The following is an 11,074-nucleotide window of genomic DNA, read 5'->3' as shown; positions in this document are numbered from 1 at the left end:
GTTTTGCAAAAAATGGTTCTAAGCACTATGGGGCTTAACATCTGAGGGCATCAGTCCCCTAGACTCAGAACCACTTAAACCTACCTAAGCTAAGGACATGACACACATCCATGCCCAAGCAGGATTCGAACCTGCACCGTAGTACCGGCGCGATTCCGGACTGAAGCGCCTAGAATCGCCCGGCCACAGCGGCCTGCTATTTGTTTTGTACAGCCATTCCACTTAAGCCGCTCCGGATGGTTACTCTTAGATATCTTACGGCAGATGCTGTTCCCAGCAATTTTTCATCAGTGGTATAGCTGTAAACTAGTGGATTTCTATTCGTATGTGTGCACCATATTTTACATTTATTTACGTTCAGTGTCAACTGTCAGACCCTGAATCGTTCATCAATGCTCTGCAGGTCATTCTGCCAATCGCTACAGTCTCCTGGCGTTGCTACCTTATTGGAATCAAGAGCATTATCTGCGAATAGCATCACTGAACTTCCGACGTTTCCTGTATATATATTTCATACATATTCATATGTATTTCAGATATTGTAAACAGTGAAGACTTTACCACACTTCATTGTTGTACTACTGAAATTACCATTACATCCGTCGATTTTGTTCCGGTAATAGCGAGTGGTCAGTTCTCTCTGTAAGAAAGTCTTGAATGCAGTCGTAAAGCTGGTCCGATGCTCAGTAATTTCGTATCTTTTAAGTAAATGGAGGTGCGGGGCGGGGTCAAATACCTTCCTGAATTCTACGAACATTGCATCAATCTGAGCGCTGATGTCTGCAGCATTGTGGTTCTCATGGAGGATCAGAAAGAGCTGACTTTCGCAAGATCTCTGCGTCTTCCCATGTTGAACTTCGAGGAGATTTTCGTTCTTCAAAAAATTCATAACACGTAAGTACAAAACATATTCGATAATTCTATAACAGATAGACTTTAGTGATGTAGGTCTATAATTATGTACACCTATCCTACGACCCTTTTTTCCAGTCGCTAGATATCCTCCGATGCTCCAGCGACCTACGGTGAACTGCTGGTAAATAGGTGAGTAAGTCCTTTCTCGTAATCTTTGTAGAATCTTACAGATATCTCATCTCGTCCTGATGTATTTCCACTCTGCTTAGAGACGCCATTTTTAGGGCTACAAATAGCCATGCGACCTATCGGAACTTCATGAAACTATAGGGGGTGAATCGGGAGTATCCCATGATTCTTTCTTTCTTTCGCTAGTGCCTTTATCCCGCATTGTGCGCAGGGTTAAGGACGGATTTGGCATGGTTATTTTTAAGGGGTGGCCGAATGCCCTTCCTGCCGCCACCTCATACGCCCGGGGACTGAATTAAATACACCCCAGCTGTCTGGGTCGAGTGTAAGGCGTGAAATAGTGTGAATGTGTTACAAATGTCTGCGAGTCGTGTAACTGAGGCGGGACGTGGGGACCAGCCCGATATTTACCTAGGAGGATGTGGAAGACCGCCTAAAAACCACATCCAGGTTGGCCGGCACTTCGGCCATCGTCGTTAATCCGCCGGGCGGATTCGATCCGGGGCCAGCGCGCCTACCCGAGTCCAGGAAGCAGCGCGTTAGCGCTCTCGGGTATCCTGGCTGGTTGTGAGTATCCCATGATGTCTCACAGAAAATTCTGTATTTTTTCAATCGATATTGGCCGAGAAAAGGAATGTTTCATTACTTGTTAAACGCCCCTCGTAGATGTATTTCTAGGCTCTTTTTATTTTTCACAGGCTGTAAATGTTTTACGAACGTAGTGTAGATACCTACGATTAATGCATCCGTCGTCAGTGGTGACGAGCAAAGGACACATACCTGGGATCCGTCCTCGGAAGATGTGGAGGCACCGCGCTCGCCGCCCAAGGCCATCCAGGGGTCGTCCCTGATGGAGGGCAGGCGCGCGCGGCTCACAATGGGCGCCAGGATGCGCGTGATGAGCAGCCTGCACGCCGAGGACACCTGCGGCTCCTTGGGGAACACCACCCGGCTCTGCACTTGCTGCGCAGTGCGGGCAGAATAGCCCCTGTCTCAGACTCGACCCGTCCTCAACCACTCTTCACGTGGCTTATTGCCTACTGGACCCTCGCTTCCGTTACGGAAGAAACTGTCAGAACACTTGTCAAGGAGGAGCAACACGTTTAATTTCATTTTCATCACATCTGTGACCACGGGTGGGCTTCAATTCAAGGGGAGTAAGGATGATACAATACGTCTTAAATAGCTAAATAATAATAACAACTGCGGTACACAAAATATATTATCAATAATGCTTCTAAAGTTAAATTGACAAAGTTTTAATACTTAAAAAAACAGTCTATACCGCACAAATATATATTTATTGGTGACCGGTTACAGTCCAGAGGCGTACCATCTTCAGACTGTACTCCAAAGTTGATGTGTGGAGACCGATCCAAATAGCAAGAACTGGCGTAGTCCCCCAGATGCTGTCAACTGCTCAGCAGCCTCCACACGTCAATTTTGGAGTATGGTCCGAAGACGGTCGACCTTTGACCTGAGGCCAGTCACCAACAAATGTTGATATTGGCGATATAGTCTGATTTTATAATAAAGTTTCGAAAATCAGTAGCTGTTTTCCAAAAATTTCTCTGGAAAAACTTTAGACTGACAACTAGGAAAATGACAGGGTGATATTCGAAATGGAAAGTCTTGGACACAACACATTTTTTACTTAAAATCAACAATTCGCCACAGAGTGTCAACCAGTAAGCTATAATATCAACGTTTATTGATCTCAAGAAAGCATTTGATTTGGTAGGTATAAGAACAATAAATAAACTCATTGGAGAATGTGATGTAAAAAACATAATTCGTGAAACTGTTACAAAAACCGTAAGTGAAGTTAAATATCTGAAACGCAACAATGACATTAGACAAGGGGACGGCCTGTTGCTATACTGTTTAGCTGCATTTTAGAAAAAAAAACTGTCAGAATCTCGATTCTGCACCTAAGAAGTCAGAATTTCATGGCGTATAATAAAAGTGGATGTATGTATGTTCCATATCTCCTAAAAGACTGAACGGATTTCAACCAAACTTGATCCACATATCGCTTAGTGTGAGTAAATAACTACTATGGGGTTAAGAACCACATACCTCTCAACGGGGCTGGGGTATGATTGGAAAAGAAGAGTAGCTCAAGACGAGCAAATAGCCCGACTCACCCAGCATCTGATAACGACAGCACTTAGTGATTTGCAACAAACTTTACACGTAATTTCAAACCTTTAAGATACTTTTTCTCACTGACGCCCACCAAAGAAAGATAAAAGGATAAAAGCTTGTCGGCTACTAGATTTTTGCTGTTCATGAAGTAAAACTGTCGTTCATCATGCATGACGTTTTAATTGTCATGAACGTTGAACTGCGTGAAAACGGAAGTGCAGCACGTGATTCGCTGGAGATATAGGTGACATATGTTTAGAAATATGTGTGAAATATGGTAAATGTAAGTGAAATATATGTGACATGGGCGTACATAGGCAAAACCACAGGTGAAAAGCTCCTCCCAATTTTCCTGGGCCCATTTCATCCAAACTTCCATTTCAACCAAACTTGATACACATAGCAGTTACTATCTGTAGAGAAATAGTGTGAGGGTAAGAACCAGCAACATCATATTAGGGTGGGGATGATAACATGGTGAAAGGGAGTAGGAGGATGCAGACAGACAGAGAGAGGAAAGCAGGAAATGGACGCCGATAGAGGAAGGAGGAGATGGAAAGAAAGAATGTGAGGGGGAAATCGACAGAAAGGGAGAATGAGGAGACGGACACAGAGAGGGGAGAAGAGGAGATGAACAGACAAAAGAAAGATTAGGAGATGAAAAGAGAGGAGGAGCGAAAGTGACGGGGAGAGAGGGGGAGGAGGAACTAGACAGAGAGGAGATGAATAGAAAGAGGGGAGAAGGAAATGGGCAGATAGAGGAGAGAATAGATGCTGGACAGAAACAGGAAAGAGGAGGAGATGGACAGAGAGAGGAGAGGAGGAGATAAAAAGAGAGGGGGCAGGAAAAGATGCACAGAGAGAGGTGAAAGATTGGAATATACACAAACCCCGGCAATCCTGGGTGTTCAGCTAGTTAGAATCAATAATTCTGGGAAGGGAAAGAAATCGAATTCAAATTAACTGCCTAGTCTTTGCAGACTACTTTGCAATACTTTCACAAAATACGACACAAGCAGTAACACACATAAATATACTGGAAAAACAGGATATAGGTTTCATGATTTCAGCTGAAGAAAAGAACCAAAAGCAAAATTCATAACGAATTTTAGAAAACGCACCAAAATAGATATAAACACAAATAGCCAAAATAGAGCGAGTTAGTAAATTCAAATATCTTGAAGAAATTATACATCAGGAAGGACTTTAAAAACTTGCAATAGATATAAGGGTTAACAAAGTGCAAAAGGTATTTGGTTTGCCCAAAAAAATCTACAATATGAAATACATATCTAGAGAAACAGAGCTAAAATATTATGCCACTGCAGTAATACCAGGATGTTTATCTCTATGTGAATGCTTAACGATCAAAAACATAGTGAACAGAATAGAGCAACATAAAAGATTAACTAAAAAACAATTCGTGCAATACAAACTACTGATGTTTGCAAAATATGAAATAACGAGGAGATGTACGAAAATATAGAGAAAATATCAGAAGTAATGGCACAGCAAAGATTAACCTTCTTTTCACATCGCCAATGCATAAGTTACAGCAGGCTAATGAAACAAATTAATATTCTACTTCTGCGAAAAGAAATCAACATGGATTACAGAAATAAGAAAGAACTTGAAAGAAACAACACCAAAGAATCGGAAATTACGGAAAGAAACCTTTTTAAGAATAAAATACTAAATTTAGAAGGATTTCAAAGAAGAATAAAGAAGTAATGGAGTACAATATGGAAAAAAGAAAGAAAAATACATCATGAAGAGGAGATGAAGCAGAACTGGAAAAATAGGAAACAACAGCTGAAGGAGAGGAAGTGATCCTAGTTGGTCAGTACGAAGATGAAAACAATTAATTTTACTGCAAAGTAAATAACAAAACAATAACAATAATAAATAAACCGTCTTGACCCGGCACACATTTGCATTTCTGCTACTGAATAGCGTTTAATGCCATGTGCATTGCAACTTGTTTGGGTCCTCATTGGCATGCTGTGCACAATGTGGGCAGAAGATGCGGTTCACGCCTGTCCCACGATTTCATAGTAGTTCTTCCGAGAGGTCATCGAATGTGTGTGGGGAAGGGAGAGGGAGTGGGGGACTTCCTGCGTCCACGCAATACAAGTTACAACTGGTTCGAAGCACGCGCATTTAAGTTCATTCCAACAGATACCGCAGGCCATTCCACTCGGTTGACAGTGGCCTGATTTCTCATGGATGGAGGTACTCATGACGTGGACGCGATGTGCCTAAGCGCTGTCGTCTTGAAAGCCGAAATGCTGGCGGATGGTCTCGGCAATAGGTAGGAGGATCATGTCCCGACACTGCACTCTGTCAAACTGCACTCGATACCAATGAAAGGTGTCCGATGTTCTTACAGCCATAGCACAAAAACCTCTGACCCTTTCTCCTGCTGAATCCTTGGGGCAGCATGTCTGAAATATCGGTACCTTGAGACCTAACTAAAGTTTATACAGTGACGTTTCTTAACCTGACATTATTCTTAACTTTATAAATACTAAACAAAAATTTCGAGTAATGTCGGTATACAGGGTGGTCCATTGATCGTGACCAGGCCAAATATCTCACGAAATAAGCAAAAAAACTACAAAGAACGAAACTTGTCTAGCTTGAAGGGGAAAACCAGATGGCGCTATGGTTGGCCCGCTAGATGGCGCTGCCATAGGTCAAACGGATATCAACTGTGTTTATTTAAATAGGAATCCCCATTTATTATTACATATTCGTGTAGTACGTAAGGAAATATGAATGTTTTAGTTGGACCACGTCTTTCGCTTTGTGATAGATGGCGCTGTAATAGTCACAAACATATGGCTCACAATTTTAGACCAACAGTTGGTAACAGGTAGGTTTTTTAAATTAAAATACAGAACGTAGGTACGTTTGAGCATTTTATTTCCGTTGTTCCAATGTGATGCATATACCTTTGTGAACTTATCATTTCTGAGAACGCATGCTGTTACAGCGTGATTAGCTGTAAATACCACATTAATGCAATAAATGCTCAAAATGATGTCCATCAAGCTCAACCTGTAAATACCACATTAATGCAATAAATGCTCAAAATGATGTCCATCAACCTCCATGCATTTGGCAATACGTGTAACGACATTCCTCTCAGCAGCGAGTAGTTCGCCTTCCGTAATGTTCGCACAAGCATTGACAATGCGCTGACGCATATTGTCAGGCGTTGTCGGTGGATCACGACAGCAAATATCCTTCGACTTTCCCAATCCGGGGACGTCAGATCCGGTGAACGTGCGGGCCATGGTATCGTGCTTCGACGACCAATCCACCTGTCATGAAATATGCTATTCAATACCGCTTCAACCGCACGCGAGCTATGTGCCGGACATCCATCATGTTGGATTTACATCGCCATTCTGTCATGTAGTGAAACGTAGTAACATAGGTAGAACATTACTTAGGAAATCAGCATACATTGCACCATTTCGATTGCCATCGATAAAATGGGGGCCAATTACCCTTCCTCCAATAATGCCACACCATACATTAACCCGCCAAGGTCGCTCATGTTCCACTTGTCGCAGCCCTCGTGGGTTTTCCGTTGCCCAACAGTGCATATTATGCCGATTTACGTTACCGCTGTTGGTGAGTGACGCTCCGTCGACAAATAGAACGCGTGCAAAAAATCTGTCATCGTCCTGTAATTTCTCTTGTGCCCAGTGGCAGAACTGTACACGACGTTCAAAGTTGTCGCCATGCAATTCCTGGTGCATAGAAATATGGTACGGGTGCAACCGATGTTGATGTAGCATTTTTAACACCGACGTTTTTGAGATTCCCGATTCTCGCGCAATTTGTCTGCTACTGATGTGCGGATTAGCCGCGACAGCAGCTAAAACACATACTTGAGCATCATCATTTGTTGCAGGTCGCTGGTTGATGTTTCACATGTGGCTGAACACTTCCTGTTTCCTTAAATAAGGTAACTATCCGGCGAACGGTCTGGACATTTGGGTGATGTCGTCCTGGATACCGAGCAGCATACATAGCACACGCCCGTTGGGCATTTTGATCACACCAGCCGTACATCAACACGATATCGACCTTTTCCGCAATTGGTAAACGGTCCATTTTAACACGGGTAATGTATCACGAAGCAAATACCGTCCACACTGTGGTACCACGTACTTATACGTTTGTGACTATTACAGTGCCATCTATCACAAAGCGAAAAAAGTGGTCCAACTAAAACATTCATATTTCCTTACGTACACCACGAATATGTAATAAAAATGGGAGTTCCTATTAAAAAAAAAACGCAGTTGATATCCGTTTGACTTATGGCACCGCCATCTAGCGGGTCAACCACAGTGCCATCTGATTTCCCCCATCAAGCTAGACGAGTTTCGTTCTTTGTAGTTTTTTCGGTTGATGCTTATTTCGTGAGATATTTGGCCCGGTCACTATCAGTGTACCACCCTGTAAAATACTGGTGTGCAAAATTTAAGGATGAAAGCGATTTCCGCATGATGTGTCACTACCGTGTAACACAGATCGATGAAACTTGGACCATACATAGAAAGAACCACTGAGGTCGATTACAGACGGTAACTGAAAGAAATACACAATGAGACGAACAGAAATTACACCTTTATTGAAAGACAATAATTAGTGTAAAGACACCGCTGTTTATGATGGTCCCCTAGACATAACAATAGTCGAGACACTTTTCTTAATAGGATGTGTGATCACCACGGACAACAATGCATGCTCTGCTTGGTCACAAGGTTGATGGGGAGTTCTTGTGGATGGTCGTTGGTGGATGTGGAGTCACTGCAATGCGTCTCCCCACGCATCGCACAGCTGCTGGATGGGATGTAAGTGGTAAACAGGGGCACACCAGTCCATTCACCGAATATCCTCTCATTACAAGAGCACCTTCATCTGCGCTATTCGAATCGGACGCGCATTGTCATCCACAAAAATTAATGAAGCCATGGTCGAATGTGTCCTTGAAAAGACGCAATTGGAGAAGTAGCACAACGTCACAATAACGTTGAGCGGTGAGTGTAACGTGTGAAAAGATGTGGAGGTCAGTACGCCCATGCAAGATAAGGCCTCCTTACACTATGTCTCTGGGACCAGCGAAACGGTCATATTCGACAATGTCCCTTGGTGCATTTCATGTTCCACCTTTTGCCATATGAGGGCCCAAAATCACTACAGAGGATGATTCTGCCCTCATCCGAGATGAACATGCGACCCCACTGTTTGTTGGTCCAGTTGCTATGCTCTTTGCACTGTTGCAAATAGTGCCACCGTTGGGCGGTTGTCAAGGGAACACAACAGATAGGTCGCTGGGAAAACCACTACCCTATACAAGCACAGTGCCACTGGAGCTTGCGACTGTATGCGTTCCAGTCCTGTTAAATACGGTTCCAACCAATGTTTGTCGTGCGCCCCTTCTTGTCTGTTGTGCCGTATATCGGTCATCTGTTTGCTGTAGTTGACCGTAATCGACAACTTCCTCTCTTTCCGGCAGTGGTGCTTGTGGTTCAGAACGCTCCCCATGCACGTGAAACAATGCTATGAGCAACACCAGACTCCTGGCCTGCAGTTGTGATACGGTCCAGAGATAGCAGTGCCGCAGCAAAGTCGACGGTGCACATCGATGGTGAGATCTGGCTGCAATCCAAAAGACGAACGGGAGAAGCTGAAGGAGACACGCCATCTGTCTCAGCACAGTAATGTCCTCGCGCAGAGGTCATTACAGAGCCGAGCATGAAAGCACTCAGCCCCAGTTCGTGACCTCAGCTGAAGCAGTCAACATCGCCGCGTGGGACTGAAGTGTTATTCAAGTTTTAGATGGAAATGTACTTTTATAAATGATGAACATTGTATTTCCAGAGAAAAGTTTGTTAATTAGTTCATCAAGTGATATTTTAATAGTCAATGACACTTGTAAATTATCAAGCACTCCTGCAGCAAAGGACTGTACCAAGTTAAGTAAATCATTCGCGAAATAAAGTGAACTTACATTTCATTTGCTGTTGTTCGATGAGCTGTCTCTCAGAGCGAGCAAAGAATTCACGGTTGAGGCCGGACGATTGTAATTTTGTCTGGTCATAACAACAATCGTCACACTTCGTCCTTCTTCTAGTTTCCCGATGATTATGCCACGTCTGATGTCATTCAAATGTTGTCTCTAGGCCAAGTTGTAATGAAGAACACCACCACAGAGCATCGTAACTGCTGGCCTATCAACAGACACAGTCTTCTCCCGTTCCTTCAACTGCCTCGCTTTGCATGGTCGGCCCCATTTACGCTATAAGTAACGCTGACTTCACGCCACTTGACGTCCAACGTTCTTTGCTCGACTGGGAGACTTCCGGCAACATGCTCCCGCGTTTTCATTTATTTCTACCGAATAATTAATACGCTGAGATAGCTTATCTATCTCATCCTTACGTTTTGCAGAACAGTGTATTGTATCACACAAGTACAGTTCGCTGAAATATCTCCATGTCTTAGTGTTCCCACCTTCAATCTAGGCAAAAATTATCTGGCGCTATCTTGAAAACCTGCTCATCTGTAACTGTCCAAGCGTCTGCTAGCTACAATCGTAGTCATGTTTGCTGAACCTGTTGCTTTTATTCTAGTGCCTTCTGGAGTCAGTGTGTCAGACCCATCCTATTCATCTTTCATGTTTAATTGTCCTTATTCATTGTTCCGTTCCCCCTTGCGCAGAATTTCCAAAACTGAGTAGTTAGATCATTCGTAATCCTTATGAATGTACTGTAAGAGGTTGTGTGATAACAGCGTGTAGCAGTACCTCGTATAGTCAGCTACTGATGCATTACTATGTACAGACGAAGACGATACGGGCACGTGCCGTGCGTACAGAGTCAACGCATCGGCAGATGCTTACGTCAGCAGAATTCACAGAAATTTCAGTGACGCTATAGTATACCTCACAGAAATTAGTCTGAAGACTGTGGTACTGTGGACTCTCAAAATGCACTACATGAACAGGAACACCAACGTAGCCGGCCGGTGTGGCCGTGCGGTTCTAGGCGCTTCAGTCTGGAACCGAGTGACCGCTACGGTCGCAGGTTCGAATCCTGCCTCGGGCATGGATGTGTGTGGTGTCCTTCGGTTAGTTACGTTTACATAGTTCTAAGTTCTAGGGGACTGACGACCAAAGATGTTAAGTCCCATAGTGCTCAGAGCCATTTGATCAATTTTTTTGAACACCAACGTAAACAATCAGATAAGGACTCTCTGATGTATAAGATAGCTCAGCATATGGGGTACTTGTTGGTTAGGAACAATCATGCATTTGCAGAGAAATACCTTCCTCACTAACGGTCACACTCCAGATCAGTTCAAAGGTAATTATAGCATTTCGTAGCTGTCACAAGTAAGTGATTTGTTTTGGTTGATGTCATGACTGTTGGAATATTTTTTTCCTTTACTGCTTACGGCTGCACTTGATATTATTCTCGGATTGGTTCATGAAAATATAGCATTAATACCATATTTTGCCTTTCATGCTAATATGAGAACTTTTGTCTTATAAATGCTTTTAACAATGGCATGAATACATTTGTATCAAACGATTTATTTTTGTTTGTATTTATATTTTACCACACGCGTTTTCATATCACCTTGTACGCAATTTGGTCCACGAAAACATACTGCACTTTCTATATTTCATCTTTTATCATAAATAAGCACTTAAAAAAACTCAAAGATATATAAAGACGTAAATGTTAATAAAAAGCTCCAAAGCCATATCTCAGGGATGTTTATTGTGACACAAATGGTTTCGTTCTAAACGAACAACTTCAAGTGACCGAAAACTCATCTACAGTTTTCTTAACTG

At 43.0% G+C, this 11,074-nt stretch overlaps 1 protein-coding gene across 1 annotated transcript in view; it reads right to left on the bottom strand.

The window, feature by feature from the left end:
* Nucleotides 1–1,686: 1,686 nt before the first annotated feature.
* Nucleotides 1,687–11,074, bottom strand: part of LOC124620240 (MAP/microtubule affinity-regulating kinase 3-like) — a 256,035-nt gene continuing 246,647 nt past the window's right edge. The window contains exons 7-8 of the mRNA XM_047146908.1: nt 1,825–2,007; nt 1,687–1,743 (exon numbers count right to left, since the gene is read on the bottom strand). Coding sequence (XP_047002864.1) covers nt 1,687–1,743; nt 1,825–2,007 — 240 coding nt within the window. The remainder of the gene's footprint in view (nt 1,744–1,824; nt 2,008–11,074) is intronic.

The sequence above is a fragment of the Schistocerca americana genome, chromosome 6, assembly GCF_021461395.2.
Source record: "Schistocerca americana isolate TAMUIC-IGC-003095 chromosome 6, iqSchAmer2.1, whole genome shotgun sequence".
NCBI lineage: Eukaryota > Metazoa > Arthropoda > Insecta > Orthoptera > Acrididae > Schistocerca > Schistocerca americana.
The sequence above is the reverse complement of the archived record's forward strand: the minus strand, read 5'-3'. Positions and strand labels throughout refer to the sequence as shown.